Consider the following 23765-nt stretch of genomic DNA (forward strand, 5'->3'; position numbering starts at 1 on the left):
ACCACTGACAACAACAACAACATACATGTGATTAAAAATTAAACAAATCTTTAAAAAGATAAAGAAACAAAGGCTGAGAGAGGGCTCATTTGGGTGAAGTTCTTCTGTGCGGGCCTGAGGGCGGAGTTCAGACACTCAGCACCCACATAATGCCTAGCACAGCACTCCTACAGTGAGATGGGGGACAGAGACCCACGGACCAGCTAGCTTGGTATACAAAGCAGTGAACCAGAGACCTTATTTTGCCAGGCGGTGGTGGCACTCGCCTTTAATCCCAGCACTTGGGAGGCAGAGGCAGGCGGATCTCTGAGTTCAAGGCCAGCCTGGTCTACAGTGTGAGTTCCAGGAAAGGTGCAAAGCTACACAGAGAGACCCTGTCTTGAAAAACCAAAACCGAAACCGAGAGAGAGAGAGAGAGAGAGAGAGAGAGAGAGAGAGAGAGAGAGAGAGAGAGCTTTTTCACATACAGAACAAGGTGAGAAAATTGGCATTCGCATGCACAAATACACACACAGATGAAAACAAAATGTTAAAATGAGGTATTTTTGGACTAACTAGGTCTTAACATCCAATGATGAATATCCTTACAAAAGACGCACGGATGGCCGGGCAGTGGTGGCGCATGCCTTGAATCCCAGCACTCGGGAGGCAGAGCCAGGCAGATGTCTGTGAGTTTGAGGCCAGCCTGGTCTAACAGAGCAAGTTCCAAGACAAGCTCCAAAGTTACACAGAGAAACCCTGTCTCTAAAAACCAAAAAAACACATGGAGTCTGGGGCCATAGCTCAGTGATAGGACAATTGCCTAGCTTGTATGAGACTCTAGGTTCAGTCTCCAGCACACACACACACACACACACACACACACACACACACAGAGAGAGAGAGAGGGGGGGGGAAGAAGAGGAGAAGAGAGGAGAGAGAGAGAGAGCATACAAAGAGAGAAAGACATGGATACAGAGAGACAGAGATATGGAAGAGGAAGCCAGAGAGTAGAGAAATGGAACCATAAGCCCAGGAAGTTGGAAGAAGCAAAACCCAGAACCTGGCCTTGACAAGGCAGACACCTAGCTCTCACTCAGCCTTCTGGCCTCCAGAGCTGGGAAAGCCTAACAACAGTCGCCAAGGTGTGATAAGTAGTTACATCAGAATAGGGAACTCAGATAGCACACGCTCCCACCCACAGCTGGGGAAGGAGTTTTAGGGAAGCAGGGTCCCTGAATTCACACATCCCCCTCCCACCACCTGTTACTAGGTGCCCCACTGGGAATCCCACTTCCTGCCCTGGTCACTGGTAAAATAGAACGCCAACTTATACAAGCGCCAGAGTAGGTGGCACCAAAGGATGTGAGAGCCCCCGAGCTGACCCTAGACCAGCCTGGCAGATTTCAAGACCTTGCCATGCTTTCTTCCTGCTCAGTATGGTGTCCTCTCAGCCAGGGCAACAAGTGGACCGGCCAGGTCTGCCATCATTGGCATCCTCAGTCATTGAAAATACACTGGCTGTGTGTTTTCTCCATTCCAACCTGTTGGGCTCCGTAGGTTCTGGTAAGCCACACAAGAAAAGCATCATTACATTCCTGCGTGCGAGTGTGCATGTGGGCAGTAGAATGGTTCATGGAAGAGGCACAGCCTAAAGGCGATTCCCGGAAGACTCTGGAGTGACATGTGATACCTCCTAAGTGCCCTGTACAGGAAGGCTTCTTAAACTTTACTCAGCAAGACATGGTGACACATGCTTTTAATACCAGCACTTAGGAGGCTGAGGTGGTGGGCAGTCTCTGTGAGTTCAAGACCAGTCAGCGCTACAAAATACAAACATTCAAAAACTAGTTCCTTCTTTTCTTCCCCTGGAGATTCTAACAGTTCTCTCCATCCTCCTAAGCTCTTCATGTAATCCAGGGCTCAGGAGCCCAAGGTACCAACTTCAATTTCCTAACTCCCATTGAGTTCATGCCTAATAAAATAAAAATGTATATTTTGTTCTATGACTCCTTGGCTCGTTTTTCCTATTATCTCTGCTGTATCTACCACACTTAGGAAATATTATCTTAGACTACTGTAGTGGTGGTGTGAATGAGAATGGGTTAAAATGCCTGGTCCCCAGCTAGTGGAACTGTTTGGGAAGGATTAGGAGGTGTGGCCTTGTTGGAGGAGGTGTGTCACTGGAGGGTGAGGCTTGGTGGTTTCAAACTCATGTCAGACCCAGTGACTCTCTCTCTGCCTGTAACTTGCAGACCAGATGTGGGCTCTCAGCTACTTCTCCAGCAGCTCACCTGCCCGCTGCCATGAGGATCACAGATTCACTGATACTGTAGGCAAACCCCCACCTAAATGATTTCTTCTCTAAGTTGCCTCAGTCATGGCGTCTCTTCACAGCAGTAGAATCATAACTAAGACAACTAACTACTCACCCCACTGAAAAGCCTAAGCTGGACTTGAATTTATAGTACTCCTTCTGCCTCAGCCCTCCAAGTGCTGGAACTAGAGGCATGAGCCACCATGCACAGATCCTGCTGCTTTTTATTATTGTTAGGTATGCTCATGGACTATTTCCCCGTTACATTCTGCTCCAGGCATTGTGTGGCTATTGAGATGTCCCAAAGCACCAAGAAAAATACCTCAGGGATGCATTCACTAAGCATTTTGTTTTTTTGAGACAGGGTCTCCCTATATAGTCCTAGCCGTCCTAGAACTAACTATGTAGACCTGGCTGGCCTTGAACTCACATAGATTCTCTTGCCTAGGCTTCCTGAACCCTGGGATTAGAGGGCCATACCACCAAGCCCAGCTCATTCGCTAAATGTGGGAGTCTGTGGGAGTCCAGCTCCAACCTGCCCCCACTTTTAAAAGGGGTCTTGGGTGGAGGAGAGAGGAATGAAGAACTCTTAGGTAGAAAGAGAGACCTAGACAATGAAGAGAAAGACAGAGACACAAGATAACTTGGGGGAAGGAGGGCTGGGTCAATACCCAGGTGCCCAGAGGTTTATTCAAAAGGGCTTTTTATAATATGCTGAGGGGAGAGGCAAAAGACCTCCCCCTTACAAGATCAAAGCACACTGTACAGCCAAGTGTAGCCCCTTCCAAACACCTGGTAACCACGCCTGTGGTCAAATCATCCCCTTATGCAGCCCTGCTGAGTAAAGCAAGCTCAGATTCTCTGAGCCCGAGTAAGGTCTCACTAGATAGCCTCTGTGGGTCTCCACAGCTAAGCAGTTTTGAAGCTTCTATTTTGTCCTGGCACTGGAATTCTTAGCTAACATTAAAAGAAGCTGGGGGGTTGAAAGATGATTCAGTGGTTCAGCTCCAGGGGATCAGATGCCCTCTGCTGGCCTCCATGGGCACCTGCACTCATTTGCACATACCCAGACACACACACACACACACACACACACACACACACACACACACACACTTCAAAATACTGAAAATGAAAAAAGTTTGACACAGTTTCATTATGTAGCCCAGGCTGATCTGGAACTCCCAGAGATCATATGCATCTGCCTCCTGAATACTAAAATTAAAGGAGTATGCCACAATGTTCTGTTCTAAATATTCATTTTAAAATTTCTTTTTAATTCTGTGTGTCTGTGCCTGTGTGTGTCTGTGTCTGTGTCTGTGTGTGGGTGTGTGCATGTAACTGCAGGGGAAGGCCAGAGGTGTTGGAACCCCCAAAGCCAGAGTTGGAGGAGGTCATGAAGTCACCAAGTGTGTGTGCTGGGAACTGAACCTGGATCCTCTGTACTAACTCTGGCACTTGTTTCTGATCTCTGTTGGCTCCTGGACAAATGTGATGTACATACATACACTCAGGCATACACTCATACACATACAATAAATAAAACTTAACAAATCCTTAAAAAAAATCACTTATAAAGTCCTTATTTATGCCTCACTTGCCAAGCACATAGAGTTTATCTTTAAAGAGCTTCCGGAGGAGCGCGGAAACTAGATTTAAGTCTTTGGTGGCTTCGTTTATCTATTAGAAACTATGGGACTAGCCAGGGGTGGGATACTAGAAAAGTAGCAGAAGATTGACACTGAAGAAGAGAGGCAGACAGAACTGCCCACGAAGAACCTTGTGATTAACCCTAGAAATGTGAACTGTAGACTAGAGCAGAGAGGACAAAAGCCCACAGAGACCAGGGACATAGAGGAAGGAGACCAACCAGACGTAAGGTGGAGACTGTGGCAAACTCCAGAACTCAGGTCCCTGGTAGGGTGGGGCTGACGGCTGCTCTCTGCTCTTGGCTCTTGTGGGCTGTTGCTGTGTGGGAATACTGATCCAGTGTATCTTCCAATTTTCTGAGAGGGTAGACACTGTGCGGTGGCTCATGCTTGCAACCATGGAGCTTAGGAGTCTGGGGCAGGAAGAAGATTCCCATGAGTTTGAGGCCAGCCTGGCCTGTACAGTGGAGTCCAGGCCAGCTTGAACCATCAAAAAAGATGGTGTCTCCAAACTAGAAAAAACTATTGTGGGGTTTATTTTTGTTTTTTGTGGTTTTGCTTTTTGGTTTTTTCAAGACAGGGTTTCATTGTGTAGTTTTGGTGTCTGTCCTGGATCTCGCTCTGTAGACCAGGCTGGCGTACTACACTGCCGCCAGGCTGTTGTGGGATATTTCAATCACATTCTGTCGATCCAGAAATTGCCAATAAAGTTCACTTTGAATCAGATGTCAGAGCTAGCTAATAGCTGACCAAATTCAGCCATAGAGGTTTTGGAGGACCAAGGACATAGAGAGAGACAGGAAATACAGGATGGGACTTAGAAAGATTCTCAGCCTTTTTGGATCAAGGAAGGAGAGAGGACGTCACTTCACCACTTCTCTGGTCATTCAGGTTCTTATCCCAATATCTGACCCTGAGTTTTTCCTTTCTTTTTTCTTTTTCTTTCTTTTTGATTTTGTTTTGTTTTTTGAGACAGGGTTTCTTGGTGTAGCTTTGTGCCTTTCCTCTGTAGACCAGGCTGGCCTCGAGCTCACAGAGATCTGCCTGCCTCTGCCTCCCGAGTGCTGGGATTAAAGTCATGTGCCACCACCACCTGGCTATACCTGGGAAATCTTAAAGAGGGAATTAATTAAAAAAAAAAAAAAACAACAACAAAAAACATTTCCCCCATGTTAAGAATGGGGAACTAGCCAGGTGGTGGCGGTGGCGGCGGCGGTAGCACATGCCTTTAGTCCCAGCACTCAGGAGACAGTGGCAGGTGGATCTCTGTGAGTTCAAGGACAGCCTGGTCTCCAAAGTGAGTTCCAGGAAAGGCACAAAGCTACACAGAGAAACCCTGTCTCAAAACAAAACAAAACAAAACAAAAGAATGGGGAACAATATTAAGATGCATGGGGTTAGGTCTCTGTAAGGTTTGACAGTGGATAGTTTGGAAATGGAAAAATTAAAGGAGGGGATCATCAACTTAGCTGGGATTGACATAATGTCTATTGTAATCATGATTAGATTGGTTACTTCACATTCTATTCTTTAAAAAGTGGCTTGATACCAGTGCCAGATACAAAAAAAAAAAAATTGACTGATAAGATGCAATCTTTAGAAAGACCTACTAATGAAACTAAGAGAAATATTCACACACAGACAGAGGAGATTAGAACAGAACCTACTGCACCATGGCATGATGAAACTGAAGAAGAGTGGCCCAAGGTTATCAGAAAACCAACCTTAATTTATCCAGTTACCATACAAGAATGACCACCAGATGATAGACACCCCTAAGACTATGCAGAACTTAACTGGAAACCTGGGAAAATGTTAGATTTGAAGAGATTTAAGGAAGCAGTAGTTTCATATGGTATGCATTTACCCTTTGTGAAGTAGATGCTAAATTAATGAGCAACTCGGAACAGTATTATTCCACATGACTGTAAAGATTTAGCTACAGCAATATTGGAAGTTGGTCCTCAGTTACAATGGAAAACATAGTGGATAGAGGAAGCTTGGATCATAGAACAATGAAGTAGGGCTAGAGGTATGGAAATTTCCCAAGAATAGCTTCTCAGTGAAGGTATGTTGATTTGCAAAGACAAATTACATTTGTGTGTGTGTGTGTGTGTGTGTATGCGTGTGCATGTTCATGCACACATGCATAGACATATACATATACACGTAAATAAATCTTTTTTGTTTTGTTTTGTTTTTTCAAGACAGAGTTTCTCTGTGTAGTTTTGGTGCCTGTCTTGGATCTCGCTCTGTAGACCAGGCTGGCCTTGAACTCATAGAGATCCTCCTGGCATTGCCTCCCAAGTGCTGGGATTAAAGGCGTGCACTACTGCTGCCCAGCAAGAAGATAATATCTTAGAATGGATAATTTTACCACATAAGCTGAGTAAAAAGTTAAAAGTCCTATGTAGAAAAGGTTTCTGAATTAATTCTTAAAGAAAAACTGAGACTTTGTCAATTATTAGGAATAGACCCAACAGAAACTGTACTACCTTTTGCTAATGATGAAATTGCGTCATTATGGGCAGAAAATGAACATTGGCAAAGAGCTTGCAGTATTTCTTGGGAGAGATTAGCAACAAATATCCCAAAGGCAAGAGACTTCAATTCATGGAAAGAATTAAATTGGATTCTTCCTCATATTGTATGGGAAAAACCAATTTCTGGAGCCCCTACATTTTATACTGATAGAAATAAATCAGGAAAAGCAGGTTATAAGTCAGGAAATTTAAGTAAAATGGCTCAAAGCCCTTATAATTCTGTTGAAAAGTCAGAATTATATGCTATTTGTATGGTATTATTAGATTTCCCCAAGAAAATTTTCATAAGAAACATGTTAACAGTAAAGGCTTGAAGAAAGATTTTTTTATCACTTGGCAACAAGCCAAGGTAATTATAAGGAAGTGTCCTACTTGTACTTTGTATAAACAAACTCCAATATCTGTAGGAAGTAACCCCAAGAGTACTCAAAGAAATGACATTTTGCAAATAGATATGTTTCATTTTGCAGAGATTGGAAAATTAAATTATGTGTACCATACCATAAATATATATTCAGGATTTCAATGAGCAACTGCTTGAGTTCTGAAAAAGCTGATTCTGTAATCACACATTTATAGAAGTTATGGCCATTATGGGATTACCTGTACAAATTAAGACTGACAATACCCCAGCATATGTCTTTAGTAAAATGAAACAGGTTTTTTCATTTTACACTTTTTGTGTATTACAATATGAAGTATATTACAGGTATACCATACAATCCTACAGGACAGGCATTTATAAAAAGATCTAATTGCAATTTAAAATATAAGCATGATAAACAGAAAGTGGTAATAAAGACCCCCAGAGACAGATTACACAATGCTTTATTAACTTTAAAGTTTTTAAATGCCAATGTGAAAGGAACAACAGCTGCAGAGAGACAATGGATAGTAGAAAAAACCTGCTAAATTAAATCAGCCTGTATACTTTAAGGATGTATTGACCTTAGAATGGAAACCAGAATATGTGTTACACTGGGGAAGAGGTTTTGCTTTTGTTTCCACAGGAGAAGAAAAGCTGTGGATACCATCAAAATTGATAAAGATGAGATTTGAACAGGAGAGACCTCTTGATTAGGAGAGGTGACAGTTCATCAAACAGTATAGCTGTAGTTAAGAGTTTTCCTGCCTGGCCCACAGTCAGGACAAATCTCTCTTACCCGCCAGTCCCACAGTCGCTCAGACCCAACCAAGAAAGCACACAGAAACTCATATTGCTTATAAACTGTATGGCCGTGGCAGGCTGCTTGTTATCTACTTCTTTTAAATTAACCCATTTCTGTTAATCTATACTTTGCCACATGGCTTGTGGCTTACCAGTGTCTTTTCATGTTGCTTCTCCTGGTGGCAGCTGGTGGTGTCTCTCCCCAGCCTTCTACTTCCCAGCCTTTTCCTCTTCCTTGTCCCACCTATACTTCCTGCCTGGCCACTGGCCAATCAGAACTTTATGTACACAGAGCGATATCCACAGCACTTCCCCTTTTCTTTTCTTTTTTTTAAGGAAGGCCTTAACTTTTACATAGTACAATTACATATAACAAAACAATTATTTAGCAAGAATTACAGTTACAATATTAAAGAAGATATCCTATATATCTTATATTTGTAAGTTTAAGGTTTTATATATAACTTATCTTGTATCATAACTGAGGAAATTATAACTATCTAGTCTTCAACCACATCAAAAACCTTAGAAGGATATAATATTACCTGAGAACCGGGAGAAGGATGTAAACATTTTTCAGGAGTCTTGCAGGGTAGACAGAGACAGCTGGCATCCTGGACAGTCACCTAATGTTCCTTTGTAAAGTTGGGGCATCTGTCTTCAGCCCACAGGGCTAGAGTCTCTTGGTTATTTTTCTCAGTGTCCTGTAGAATTTCTGGCAGTTTCCTCTGTGAAGCAGGAACCTGAAGGACCATTTTTTCAAGCAAAGTTTAGTGGTCACCTTTCTATGGGTCCTGCATGTCCAGTTGATCAAGTAGTCCAGGCAAGAACAGTTTCTTGCCCAAATGGCTATTTTTGCCAAGGTGAAGATAAGATATGAAGTGTCTTTAATGCCCATCGTTGTCTCTGAAGTAAATCGGTGTTGCCAGGAACAGACATGTCTCACTGTCCAGAAAGTCTAAATTTTAAAAATATTTAAAATGTCATATTCTGTAGACCTTTGAAGTGTTTGAAGATTACCTGTCTATCTGAAATATCTCTGTGTATACCGAGAAGACTTAACTAACATGGCTATGAGTATGATTATCATAGATGACCAGTTATTAATCTATTTTTAATTATCCATTACAATTTTAAATGAGCTATACAAACACAATACCTTAAACACAAGTAGAAATATATACATAGTATAACAAAATTAACTTTACGTTTGTATCAATAGACTAAAATCTATACCAATGTAAAACATTTTAAACAAGTTGTTGCTCTTTAGAAGTAAGTTCCTTAATCTACCCTTTTATCCTATTATATCTATATCATATCCCCTTTTCTTCTTTAGAAAGAGATCACATTTATAATCAACCTGCTTTAAAGAAAAATATTGGTTTTTCTCTGTCCCACACCAGAGGGCTCTTCTGATTTGGGACACAAGAATCTCTTAACCTTTTTTTTTTTAGCAATATGTCTGGGTTTAGAGAAGGAGTGAGCCAATTCCATCTCCAAAGCCAGCTTGATAATTTTGGGAATGTGGGCGTAGTTTTTCTCACTACTTCTTGCTGGAGAGGGGCGCTGCATCTTATGGGGACACAAAGAAAATTTTAGGATTATGGAGTAGTCCATGAGGACATATCTTTTAAGCCAGTTGCCTTGAAACCATTTTGGATGTCGGATCATCTGGGCCACTGTGTCATCGGAGACCTTTCAGGTGGTCTTGGCTGATCAAACCTGATGTATCTTAATCTGGAACAAATCCACAGCCTCTGGCTTTCTGTGGAAACAAAAGCAGAGACTCCTTTCCAAAGCAACATATCCTTATATCTAAATTTTGAAGTCAAGGTACCTTTAAAATTTACATATTTGTTTAACTCAACAGCTTTTATGATCAAATCTTTTTCTGCAGTTAAAAATCCCAAAGACAACACAAGCCAGATTCTCTGTGTAATATCCATCTTTGTAAGATTGAAACACCTCTGTGGCTGCTGGCTCCGCCCACCTCAGCTTCCCAACATGGCGGTGGTACAGTTTACCGCCAGCTCTGGGTCTGGAGCCATGTGTACCATCAACTATCAGAAGCAGTTCTATCAAAGCAGTGCATAGTCCAGAAACCCTTTTTTTTTTTTTTTAACTAGCAAAGGCTAAATCCACCATGCAGCAGAGTAAAGTGTCACTTGTAGACTCCTCATTCCCGCCACACTGCAGGTCAGACGCACACGCCAGGAACCCGCCATAGTAGCTCAAACCGGCTGGCTGCCGCTAACTTGAGAGAGACAATTAGGAGATGAGATTTGAACAGGAGAGACCTCTTGATTAGGAGAGGTGACAGTTCATCAAACAGTATAGCCTTTCAATAGTTATAAGACTAACAAATGCCTTTCATTTGATCAGGTGATGATGTTTGTGATGGAGCTTCAGTGGGAGATCTATGGATGGTGATGGTGTCTATGATGGAGTTGCAGTGGATACATGGAGGGTGATGGAGTGTGTGATGGAGCTGCAGTGAATACATGGAAGGTGATGGTGTCTATGATGGAGCTGCAGTGGATACATGGAGGGTGATGGAGTGTGTGATGGAACTGCAGTGGATACATGGAAGGTGATGGAGTCTGTGATGGAGCTGCAGTGGGAGATCCATGGAAGGTGATGGTGTCTGTGATGGAGCTGCAGTGGGAGATCCATGGAAGGTGATGGAGTCTGTGATGGAGCTGCAGTGGATACATGGAAGGTGATGGAGTATGTGATGGAGCTGCAGTGGGAGATCCATGGAAGGTGATGGAGTCTATGATGGAGCTGCAGTGGATACATGGAAGGTGATGGAGTCTGTGATGGAGCTGCAGTGGGAGATCCATGGAAGGTGATGGAGTCTGTGATGGAGCTGCAGTGGGGAGATCCATGGAAGGTGATGGAGTCTGTGATGGAGCTGCAGTGGATACATGGAAGGTGATGGAGTCTGTGATGGAACTGCAGTGGATACATGGAAGGTGATGGAGTGTGTGATGGAACTGCAGTGGATACATGGAAGGTGATGGAGTGTGTGATGGAACTGCAGTGGATACATGGAGGGTGATGGAGTGTGTGATGGAACTGCAGTGGATACATGGAAGGTGATGGAGTCTGTGATGGAGCTGCAGCGGATACATGGAGGGTGATGGAGTCTGTGATGGAGCTGCAGTGGATACATGGAAGGTGATGGAGTGTGTGATGGAACTGCAGTGGATACATGGAAGGTGATGGAGTCTGTGATGGAGCTGCAGTGGATACATGGAAGGTGATGGAGTGTGTGATGGAACTGCAGTGGATACATGGAAGGTGATGGAGTCTGTGATGGAGCTGCAGTGGGGGAATCCATGGAAGGTGATGGAGTCTATGATGGAACTGCAGTGGATACATGGAAGGTGATGGAGTCTGTGATGGAGCTGCAGCGGATACATGGAGGGTGATGGTGTCTGTGATGGAGCTGCAGTGGGGAAATCCATGGAAGGTGATGGAGTCTATGATGGAACTGCAGTGGATACATGGAGGGTGATGGTGTCTGTGATGGAGCTGCAGTGGGGGATCCATGGGATCCACTGATTTGGAGTTGGGAAAATGTAAGCACCTGGCACGGTAACACTTAAGGTTGGAGAGTTCAAGGGAAGCCAGGGCTCTACAGAGATCCTGCCTGCAAGAGTCAAAGAGGGATGGAGTGAGGGAAAGAGGGAGAGAGGGAGGAATGACTAGGGAAAGGAGGGGTGGAGGAGAGGGGGAAGAAAAAGAGGAGGTGGAGATAAGAAAGGTTAGTAACTCCACCCTTTAATCTCAGTACTTGGGAGGTGGAAGACACGGAATTCAAGGACATCTGCAGCTACAGAGCAAGTTCAAAACCAACCTGGGCCACTTGAGACTGGTTCTAAGAAAGAAAAAAAAAAGAGAGAGAGAGAGAGAGAGAGAGAGAGAGAGAGAGAAAGGGTGGACATGGCTCAATGATTAATAGCATCTCCTGCTCTTCCTTCCAGAGGACCCAGGCTCATCACAACCACCTGTGATTCCAGCTCAAAGGATCCAACACTGGCCTCCACGAACACTGACACATAAGTAAAATGATCAAATAAATCTTAATTTTTAAATGTGTGTGTGTGTGTGTGTGTGTGTGTGTGTGTGTGTGTGTGTGTTTTCCAGGCCTGCACCACCACATCCAGCTCAAATCTAGCTTTTATCAGCAAGTAGAAGAAAAGAACTTGTGCATTCTTTCAATGCACTCCCCTCCCTACCCTTCCTAAACTGGGAAAGGCGCAGGGCAGATGGACACTCTCTCAAGCCAAAGGACCGGAAGGACATTTTAGCAGTTTTTAAAGCAGTCTCGTTTTGCCTATGATTGTTTTAGAAATCAACTTCTTAAGCAACCACTTAATTCCTCACTCACCCTCACTAACACACTAGACCCTGATGTTTGGTTCTTCTTGAGCCGCGGTTGGGAAACAGAGCCAAATGTTTGCAAAAGTAAGTTCTGCTTCCCAGCAGAGCAGGAACCTGGCTCCTCTGGAAGGGGCTGCCTCATGGAGACAGAAAGGGAAAGGTGATACCCTTCGCACAATCTGAGTATCTTTTTAGAAGGATTGGCAACAGAAATAAAGCCCAGGGTTTTGCACACCATCTTTGAGCTACCCCTTCAGCCCACGAAGAATTTTTCTGATTCATGAAGGATGTCATGTTTAGAACTTCATTTCTCTGCAGACCTTCCTGAATGTTGCAGGCTGTATTTCTGGGTGTGGGCACAGAACGCAGCCCTGAGAGGTTGCAGAACACAGTCTCCCCTCTCTGGCACTGCAGGGGAGTGTCCCAGGGGATTGGGAAGGACGGGGCAGTCAGGCAAAGGTTAGGGAGGAAAACAGTTAGGCAGAGGCCCAGAGTGACTCCAGGAAATGTTTAGATTTCTCCACCAGGAGGGAGGGCAAACAAGCTTTTTTTTTTTTTTTTTTCCTTTCCCTCAAGCTTTCTGGGCAGCTCTGAGCACTCTGCAGCAGACTGTGGGGACCAAAGCAGAAAAGAAAAATCATCCCCAGGGCTGGGTCCTGTCATTCCTCTGCAGCATGCATCCCATCAGGCTCCAGAGCTGCATCCCAGAAATGCGCGAGTATGGAAAAGGGCTTGCACCTCAGAGCCTGGCCCAGCCGCAGGCTTCACCCCTGCCGGGGACATGGAGCTTGTGATCCCCAGGCTGAGGAAGAGAAAGGACCTACTCCAGGCTTCCATTTCCTGGCTGAAGTTTCTCTTGTGGGGGTTAGCGTCTGCATCCCAGGGCGATGAGGTTAGAGGCCCAGCCACTGGGGGAGTGGTAGTGTTCAGATAGGTCTGTGCCTTTGTGCCTGCCACCTGAGGACACTCGTCCGCTCTCCGACTGCCATGGACAACGGGTCATGCTGTCTCATCGAAGGGGACCCCATCTCCCAGGTGATGCCACCGCTACTCATCCTGGCCTTCGTGCTTGGTGCCCTGGGCAACGGGATAGCGCTGTGTGGTTTCTGCTTTCACATGAAGACCTGGAAGCCAAGCACTATTTACCTTTTCAACTTGGCCGTGGCTGATTTTCTCCTCATGATCAGCCTGCCCTTACGGACAGACTATTACCTCAGACACAGACACTGGATTTTTGGGGATATTCCCTGTCGCCTGGTCCTCTTCATGCTGGCCATGAATAGGGCCGGGAGCATCGTCTTCCTCACCGTGGTGGCTGCGGACAGGTATTTCAAAGTGGTCCACCCCCACCATACGATGAATGCCATCTCCAGTCGGACGGCAGCGGCCACGGCCTGCGCGCTCTGGACCTTGGTCATCCTGGGGACTGTGTATCTTCTCATGGAGAGTCACCTGTGTGCACAGGAGACAGTGCCGTCTTGCGAGAGCTTCATCATGGAGTCAGCCAATGGATGGCATGACATCATGTTCCAGCTGGAGTTCTTCCTGCCGCTAGCCGTCATCTTGTTTTGCTCCTTCAAAGTCGTTTGGAGCCTGAGACAGAGGCAGCAGCTGGCCGGACAGGCTCGAATAAAGAGGGCCACCCGGTTCATCATGGTGGTGGCTGCCGTGTTCATCACGTGTTACCTGCCCAGCGTGTTGGCCAGGCTCTACTTCCTCTGGACGGTGCCCTCGAGCGCCTGTGACCCCTCTGTCCACACAGCCCTCCACGTCACCCTCAGCTTCACCTACCTGAACAGCATGTTGGATCCGCTCGTCTATTACTGCTCAAGCCCCTCATTCTCCAAATTCTACACCAAGCTCAAAATCTGCAGTCTGAGACCCAAACGCCCAGGACGCTCAAAGACACAGAGGTCAGAAGAGATGCCAATTTCCACCCTCTGTCGTAAGTGTTCCATCCATGGGGCAAATAGCTCCCCAAAGGCCATGAGACGGACAGTGGGATCTCCAAGTGTGCTGAATGGCACTAACACAAACAGCCTAACAGCAAGGCGGAAGGATGGGCAGCTGTGAGTTAAATGGAGGGGGGCGGGGGACGACTTCAAAAATGTCACCATCCTGTCTCAGCTGTGTCTTTCTCTCACTGAGATGGAAAAGAAATCCACATCATTCAACCCTTGCTAGGAGGGCCCAGGTGTTTGAAGTGAGTTGGTTGTGTTCAAGGACTCTGATTGCTGTGGTGAGGGGATGGTGTGTGTGTGTGTGTGTGTGTGTGTGTGTGTGTGTGTGTGTAGGAAAAAGTGTTGAGTTAGGGACTGCTCAGAGCCTGTGTCACTTTACATGGCTGAGAAAATAGGTCTGAGTGTTGCTGGGTCTTGTTCTTGCTCTGAGATCTGAGAGAGTTAACGAACTTGATAACATGTCAGTATTTCCTGGACTGGAAAAAAATAGAAACTGGACTGAGTCAATACACTTATTTCCGGCTGAGCAGACTCTTGACATCAGGATGCTTGGTTCTGGCCAGGTTTTCGTCCCCCTGGGGAGCCAGCATACCTTTTCCTTATCCGTGTTTGGACTTCCAGGAGGAGAGCAAAATAAATCTATTCCAACCTTCCAGCTCCGCATTTTTCTGATTTTAGGTAGTTTGGTTTTGCTTTGTTTGCATTCCAAAGATGCTGGGGACACGTCTAACTGCTCTAGTTTCTCCAGAGGAAGCTGAGAGCCTGGGCCCTGAAGCCAGGAGTCCTTATTGGGATGTGCCAGTTCAAGCATGGTTGTTTCTAACTGCTTGTGTGTGAGTTGAAATCATTCGCCGGGTGGTGGTAGTGCCTGTCTTTAATCCCAGCACTCGGGAGGTAGAGGCAGAAACCTGTCTCCAAAAAACAACAAAAAAAAAAACATAAAAAGACCAACCAAACAAAAGAAAATCATTCATTCACTGATTCCTTCATTCATTCTCAAGTCCTTATTGAATACATATTGCATTGTTCATCACTATCCTGTATCCTCATCTGTTTGGTCTTTGATGCTGGGCATTGAACTTGGGGCCTTCCATGAGCTAGGCACTTCCACTGAGCTCCATTCCCAGGCCCTTGTGGCCTCTTTGAGCTGGAGCGCTGTTAGCCAATGCTGAAAAAAAAGTTCTTGGTCTACAGAGCGAGATCCAGGACAGGCACCAAAACTACACAGAAAAACCCTGTCTCCAAAAACCAAAACCAAAACCAAAAAAAAAAAAAAAAGTTGGGGGGGGGGGCTTGTGGAGGGCAGAGACATTTCAGCTCCCTTTGTTGAACTGTGTGTAATCAATTATTGGGATCTCCCCCTATGGTATCGCCTCCCTCTTGCACACATGCTCTCCAAATGCTGCCAATAACTCTCACAACTTGATGACTTTTGTGAACTACAGGCTGCTCCTGTCCTGGAGAAAGGACAACTAGGTCCTGTGTCAACCTTAGCTCCACTTCCAAAGTGGTGAAGGCCATTCTTCTATTTACACTTCCTCCAACTCCCAGGGTGTTCTCCCCCAGGCAGGGACCTTGACAACTTTCATGTCCTTAGCCTGAGACACTCCTCTATGCTGTCCCTATGGTTTCCCTTGTCTGAGGTGTTTGTACAGCCTGGTAGCCAAAAATACAGTCTGGCGACAGGGCTGGAGAGATGGCTCAGTGTGTACAGGGGCCCACTGCCACGCTGACCACCTGAGCATCCCTGAGACCCATTTGGTGGAAGGAGAGAACTGGCTCCCAAAGGTTGTTCTCTGGCCTCTGTGTACACACACACACACACACACACACACACACACACACACACAATTAATTCAATAACAATTGTATTGGCTGCATAGTCAAGTGGATCTCAGTTTGATTCCTAGTTTAAATACTAGTTTTTAATAATGACTTAAGACATTCCATGTGGTTTGTTGTTAAGCTCAAGGGCAATTTTATTAAAGTTTAAAAGAAAAATTCCAGGCCAGGCGGCGGTGGTGGCGCATGCCTTTAATCCCAGCACTCAGGAGGAAGAGCCAGGCAGATCTCTGTGAGTTCGAGGCCAGCCTGGGCTACTGAATGAGTTCCAGGAAAGGTGCAAAGCTACACAGAGAAACCCTGTCTCAAAAAACAAACACAAACAAACAAACAAGTAAACAAGATAGGGCTGACATGACGGCTCAGCGGGTAAAGGTGCCAGTCACCAAGGCTGACTATCTGAGCTTGATCTACCCAGGAACCTACGCAGTGAAGAACTGACTCCTACAAGTGTGTCTCTGACCTGCACTTACGTGTTCACACGTTCCGTGTGCGCATGCACACACACACATACACACAATAAGTAAGTAAGTAAATAAACAAACAAGCAAACTGTTTTTTTAAAAGTCACTCCTGAGGAATGACACCAGGTGTAGATCTGCTTTCCATCACTCACATTAGAGTGCACGCACATCCTACACGCAAAAAAAAACCAAAAAACCAAACAAACAAAAAAACTAGAAATCTGTGAAAAATCCTGCTTTTAACTCTACCCTGTGGCATAATTTTTCACTCCTTTGTGCTTTGACCCTAATAAAAACGGATTTTGAAAGAAAGTGTGTCTCTTAAGTGTGCCTCTTGCTCGGAAACCTTCTCTGCTGTTGCCCTCCAAGAGAAGGAACTGAAGGCCCAATCCTCAGAAGCCCACGGCTGGCCTGTGGACAGAGGTTCTCACCACAAAACAGGCAGAGCAAACCAGAAGCCAGGCAAATCAAACAAGACCTCAAGCCTAGCCTTGACTCTACATACACTTCCCTTTTGAAGCTGGCGGACTGTGACACAAAGTGTGTCTGTCTTACCAGAAAGCTTTCTTTAGAACTGGCGAGAAGGAGGGGGGGGGGGGGGGGGGGTGATGGCGTGGGTTGCTGTCTGGAATAAAAAACCGATGTGTTTAGAGGAAATGATTTCCCTCTCCCGGGAAAGTCAACAGCCTATAAGGATAATATGGAGGAAATGACAATTGTCCTTAATTGACGATGACAACGGAAATATGTGAGTTCTGGAATATCCTCAGAATAGATGTTCTTAACCTATCTTATTCTGTTTTTGAGACAGGGTGTCACTATGTAGACTGGCTGGGCTGGAACTCCTTATATAGACCAGGCTGGTCTTGAACTCACAGAGATCACTTGCCTTTGCCTCTTGAGTGCTGGGATAAGAGGTGTTTGCTGGGGCTGAGAGACAGTTCTGTGGTTAAGAACACTGGCTGCATTTGCCGAGGATCTAGGTTCAGTTCCCAACACCCACATGATGGCTCTCAACAGCCTATAACTCTAGTTCTGGGGATCCAACCTCCTCCCCCTGCCTCCACAGGGACTACATGAATGTGGTACTCTTAAATGAAGGCAAAACACCAATACACAACACACAAATAAATTAAAGAGCCAGGTGGTGGTGGCGCAAGCCTTTAATCCCAGCACTCAGGGAGGAAGAGCCAGGCGGATCTCTGTGAGTTTGAGGCCAGCCTGGTCTACAGAGTGAGATCCAGAACAGGCACCAAAACCACACAGAGAAATCCTGTCCTTGGAAAACCAAAAAAAAAAACCAAACAAATAAATTAAAAACATGTTTTTGGAAAAATCTTCACCACCATGCCCTACCCTTTAATGAAAGGAAAATGGTTGATGAGGTTTGAAGTCATGCATGCATTCTGCTTGGAGGGATTAGATCTCTGGCACATGAGGAGTTAAACCAGTTGTTAAAGCTTTTGTAAGAGAAACAAGTGTGTTGCAAGGTCTGGCCTTGCTGGCTTTCTGGGCCTTCTGGGCCTTCAGCTCCAAATCCGGTTCCAGAATGATGCAAGACCCCAGTCTCACAATGGGTTGCATCCATGGCTGCAGAGAGGACTCAGCAAGTCTGCAGGGCATAATGCAAAAAGGAAATTGTAGGGACCCTACTCCCACTTTTTAATTTTATTTATTTCTTTTTTTTAATTTTTTTGAGACAGGGTTTCTCTATGTAATTTTGGTGCCTGTCCTGGATCTCGCTTTGTAGCCCAGGCTGGCCTCGAACTCACAGAGACCTGCCTGCCTCTGCCTCCCGAGTGCTGGGATCAAAGGTGTGTACCACCACCGCCCGGCTAGGGCCCCTCTTTTTTAAAAGCATTGAACAATCTCAAGATGGCATTAGGTAGAGTGGCACATGCTTACGACCTTGGTGCTGGAAAGCAGAACTATGCACCAAATTCTGGATTAGATCCCCAGCTGGATTAGATTCCCACATAAACGGGAAATGGAAGTGCATGTCTGAAATTCCACTGAGATCCTGTCTCAGAAAATGAAAACAAAAAAATTCTTTTTTCTCTCACTCCCCTGCCTCACTGCGTTCATTACACACACACACACACACACACACACACACACACACACACACACACACTGCTTTATACCACAGATATGTTCATATATACACACTGGTCAGTATAACCAATGCCCTATCTGCCCCCTTATTTCCCCACTTCTGCTAAGTCTCCTTTATTAGAGCCCCAGGGCTGTCTGGTCTCCTACTATCCTACTAACCTTATGTGCCTTCAATGTCATTTACAGTCTGGGGGGGGGGGAGTCTTCCAAAATGTCCCCCGTGAATCTGCGCTTCCTGCCGCTTGATCCCATGACTGTCTCCTGTCTCAGTGGAACATGGAATCTCACTGTACCGTGGTAGGTAGGAGTGGTGGTCTGAGATTCCCAAGCCCAGCGTTAAGAAGGTCTGCCTGTGGACTTCTGGAAACCGAGAGAAGCCCGCATGCAGCCCAGCCTATGCCATGTACAGAAAACACATGGCAGGGTCCCCATGAAGAAGCCTCACTGGGAAGCACACACCCATATGGAGAGGGTGACAGACCCATGCGTCTTGCTCAGTGTCGTCCTTGGCTGCCCTTACCACACTTCTGGGTGTATCTGGGGGAATGTTCTCCGAGAGGGTGAACTGAGGAGGGAAGACCCACCCTGAGTGTGGGCAGCTCCATTCTGTAGGCCGCAGTCTCACACTGATAAAACGGAGAAAACAACCTCAAATCCATTTCCCTCTGCTTCCCGACTGCAGGCATGTGGTAACTTCCTGCCTCACGCTCACAGCGTCCGCACATCCCCACCATGCTGGGCTGTATCCCCTCAAACTGTGAGCCAAAACCACACCAAACCTTTTGGTTGCTTTATGTCACGTTTTTTTTGTTTGTTTGTTTGTTTGGGTTTTCGAGACAGGGTCTCTCTGTGTAGCTTTGGAACCTGTCCTGGAACTCACTTGGTAGCCCAGGCTGGCCTCGAACTCACAGAGATCCACCTGGCTCTGCCTCCCGAGTGCTGGGACTCAAGGCATGTGCCACCACCGCCCAGCCTATGTCGTGTATTTTTGTCCAGCAAGAAGAAAATTTAAGTGGTACCTCAGGTATATAACTCTAGCCTAGACACCAACTGAGAGCCCCCAAGGAGACCAGTCTAGCTGAGTGCAGTCAACCCAGAGACCCTTGAAGGAACATGACAGTGTTAATAACAGCTGCTGGGTTTGGTGGTGACTCGTTAAAAGTTAGCTAGAACAGAAATCCAGGTTAGTAACAGACTGAGACAGTTACCTACTTAAAGTCTCTAAGCCAGTGATTCTCAACCAGCGGGTTGTGACCCCTTGGGGGGGGGGCGTCAAATGACCCTTTTACTGGGGACACATGTCAGATATCCTGCATATCAGATATTTACATTATCATTCCTAACAGTAGCACAATTACAGTTGTGATGTAGCAACAAAAATGATTTTATGATTGGGGGGTCACTATGACATGAGGGACTGTATTAAAGGGTCACAGTGTTAGGAAGGTTGAGAACCACTACTCTGAGCCCTGTTTTTCCAGTCTTGAGATGGGGATAATAACAACACCTCACTGGGCTTATGTGAAGACAAAGTGAGGTCACACATAGAAATTGATGGGAAATCGAGCTAGCCCACTCAAGCATGTGGCTCGGGCAGGCCTTGCCCTTCTCCCCATTCCCTCTGCCTTACTGAAAATCATTAGATTACATTCTTAAAGCTAGCCACCAAGGGCTACTCCCTTATTGGGCTACTCCCTCCTTCTGAGGCTAACTACCATGGTCCAGCTATCAAAAACCCCCTTTGGCTCACCTAGTTAACATGCCCAATTAAACACCTCATCCTAACACAGGTTCCCCCTTTACCTTTATAAACCACCACAGGCTTATGTCCCATGTCTGTCTCCGCCCTATCCAGAGGCAGTCCCTTTTCTCTCTGGGACAAATACCCCTTCCCATTTCTCCCCTCTCCATCCCCATCCCCTCCACCACGCATCCTAGCCCATTCTAACACAGACCCCCCACCTTTCCTCCTCTTAAATCCCACCTGCAAGGTCATTGGCCGCTGTTTTCTGTATGAGTCAGAAAGCGGTCACTTGAACTTTTCTTCCGCTGATTAATAAAGGATCTCTCTGTGAAAACAGGTGTTTGGGTGTGGTTTGTGCCTAATCTAGGGTCCAGAAGGAAGCTCCCACTGTTCAGGGGTGGGGTGGGGGTTCTCCTTCAGAAATCCCAGTTCAATGCCCGATGCACATCGAGAAGTTGACAAAAGACAGCTGGTATTATTATTATAATAATAATAATTATTTTTTTGGTTCTTTGAGACAGGGTTTCTTTGTGTAACTTCCTGGAACTCACTTGGCAGCCCAGGCTGGCCTCGAACTCACAGAGATCCGCCTGCCTCTGCCTCCTGAGTGCTGGGATTCAAGGCGTGTGCCACCACCGCCTGGCCAGCTGGTATTGTTAGTTTACTTCTGAAGTGTTGGGGACCAAGCTTGGTATATCACTGAATGATAGTCCTGGCCCAATTATATTCATTTGCTCAATTATTTTGTTCTGTTTGTTTTTGAGACAAGGTCTCCATATATAGCCATGACTGACCCAGAACTCAATATGTAGACAAGGTCCGCCTCAAACTCAAAGGGATCTGCCTGCCTCTGTCTTCCCAATGCTGGGATTTAAAGCATGTGATAGCACCCCTTGGCTTTATTTATTTTTAGTTAATTTTTGTTGTTTTTCTTTTGTTTTGTTTGCTTGTTTTTGTTTTCTGAGACAGAGTTTCTCTATATAACATCCTGGCTGTCCTGGAACTCGCTCTGTAGCCCAGGCTGGCCTCAAACCCACAGAGATCCTTCTGCCTCTGCCTCCCCAGTGCTGGCATTTGCTGCACCGACTGCCTGGCTGTTGTTTGCTTTTGAGACAAGGTCTATGTAGTCCTCCTGGCTGGCCTGCGATTCACCAAGTAGACCAGGCTGGCCATGAACTTGCAGTGATCCTCCTGCCTCTGCTTTCTTCCCGAGTTCTGGGCTCACAGGCACATACCACTAGGCTGTATTGAACTTCTAAAAACTGTTTGCTAGGTGCAGCGGCAAACATGTATAGCTCCAGTTACCCAGAGGGCTGAGGAAGGAGAGTCCCTTGACCCGGGAGCTCAAGGTTAACCCGGTGAACATATTGAGACCCTCCACATTTGAAAAATTAATTATTTAAGCTGGGCGGTGGTGGCGCACGCCTTTGATCCCAGCACACAGGAGGCAGAGCCAGGCGGATCTTTGTGAGTTCCAGGCCAGCCGGGTCTACAGAGCGAGATCCAGGACAGGCGCAAAGCTACACAGAGAAACCCTGTCTGGGAAAAAAAAAAAAAAAAAAAAAAAAGGGAAAAAAATAATTATTTAATTAATAATAACTTCTGAGTGCCACGGCACACCGCCAAGGTGTCCCACCCAGTGTTGGGGCTCACGTTGGTTTTGAGAGTCATGCTTGTGGGGGTCATTTCCTTTCCACCAGACTGGAGGATCACAGCCTGACTCTGTAATGATTCGTTCTAACAAGTTTCTGTACAGCTCATGCACCGGTAAGAAAAAAAAAAAAAAAAGAAAGAAAGAAAGAAAGCCCAGCGCAAGACAGGGCGTGCCCTCCAGAGGTGGGTAGACTGGAAATTCCATACCAGGACCTGGCACCCAGAGGCCTCAATTTACATTCCCTCTGAGTAGCTCCCAATTTCCTGTTTAGATGCTTTGAATGTGAGCATTGTAGGGAGGCTGGGGGGAGGGAGTGGGGGGAGGGAGTGGAGGGAGGGGGGCACCACCTAGTTCCTCAGTTTCCACAAGAGGAAGCTGAGCGGGCAAGCAAGGGGCTTCTCAGCTCACTAAGGATGGAGCCAGAATCAGCTACCAGCTTTTCCCCTTTCCCAAACTTAACTATTTGTTGTTACTCTCCTTTTATCTGTGATATATTGAGAGGGGGGGCGGTGGTGCATGCCTTTAAACCAGCAGAGGCAGGTTGACCTCTGAGTTCGAGGCCAGCCTGGTTACAGATTGGGTTCCAGGACAGCCAGGGCTATACAGAGAAACCCTGTCCCTAAAAAAGAATCCCCTCCTCCCTCCCACCCCCAAAAAAGATTTATTCATGACTGTCTGGTTTCATTTCTGTTTGCCGTGAGAAAATGCCCTGGCCAAAAGCAGCGTAAGGGGGAAAAGGGTTTATTTCAGTTTGTCACTCTAGTCCCCTTTGTGGGGAAGTGAAGCTGGGAAGTCGAGGTAGCTGGTTCCATGGCATCCACACTCCAGAGCGGAGAGAGATGAATGCATGCAGACTTGCTTGCGTTAATTCTCAGCTTCTCTGCTCTTACACAGCTCAGGACCCCCTGCCCAGGGAATGGTGCTGCCCGCAGTGGGCCGGGTCTCCCTATATCAATTAACTTCATTAGGATAATCCCCTACAGATATACTCACAGGCAAACCCAGTGTAGACAATCCCTTATCAAAACTCTTTCCAAATGATTCTGGGTTGAGTGAAATTGACAAAGCTAACCATTGTAATGGTTCTTCTTCTTCTTCTCCTTCTTCTTCTTCTTCTTCTTCTTCTTCTTCCTCTTCCTCTTCCTCCTCCTCCTCCTCCTCCTCTTCCTCCTCCTCCTTCTTCTCTTCTTCTTCCCTTTTTCCTTGTTTGCCTTTGTCTGTCTTAAGACAGTGTGTCAAGTAGATCAGGCTGGCCTTGAATTCCCGATCTTGCTGCCTCTATCTTCCAAATCCTGGGATTATTACAGGATGGCCCAGCTTTATTGTCTAAATTTTTATTTTAAAAGGGGGAGGGGGACTGGCGAGATGGCTCGGTGTATAAACATGAGGCTCTGAGTTCAGATCTGCAGCACCCATATATGAAGGTAGGCGTAGTGGCACATGCCTGTCACCCCAGTGGGGTCAAGATAGGTGGCTCCGGGGGATTTGTGGGCTAAACAGTGAGTTCTGGATTTAATAAGAGACCCTGGCTCAAAGAAATAAAGTAGACAGCATCTCAAGAAGCCATTCAGGGCTGGAGAGATGGCTCAGAGGCTAAGAGCACTGACTGCTCTTCCAGAGGTCCTGAGTTCAATTCCCAATGCGCGCGTGTGCGCGCGCGCACACACACACACACACACACACACACACACACACTTTCTAACTTCGGCAGGAGTCTCCCTTGCAGACTCTGGATGCCGGAAATAATGAGTACTAGCAGTTTCTCTGAGACTTAGTCCACAAACCCCGTAAAATTACGTTATGGGTGCTGTGTGAGTTACTTTCATGTCATTGTGACCCAATACATGACTGCAACAACTTAGAGCAGAGAGGTCTGTTTTGGTCTCTGTCCATTGTGACATAGAGGAATGTGGTGTCAGGAGCAGCTCAGTCCATGG

General features: G+C 46.1%; 1 protein-coding gene across 1 annotated transcript; it reads left to right on the forward strand.

Annotated features, from left to right (window-relative positions):
* The first annotated feature begins 12663 nt into the window (after positions 1-12663).
* Hcar1 (hydroxycarboxylic acid receptor 1) lies at positions 12664-14897 on the forward strand. The gene has a single exon (XM_036172214.1). It carries the CDS (start codon positions 13036-13038, stop codon positions 14119-14121), a length of 1086 nt encoding a protein of 361 aa, XP_036028107.1. The 5' UTR covers positions 12664-13035; the 3' UTR covers positions 14122-14897.
* Positions 14898-23765: the final 8868 nt, after the last annotated feature.

The sequence above is a fragment of the Onychomys torridus genome, chromosome 22, assembly GCF_903995425.1.
Source record: "Onychomys torridus chromosome 22, mOncTor1.1, whole genome shotgun sequence".
In the NCBI taxonomy this organism is placed as follows: domain Eukaryota; kingdom Metazoa; phylum Chordata; class Mammalia; order Rodentia; family Cricetidae; genus Onychomys; species Onychomys torridus.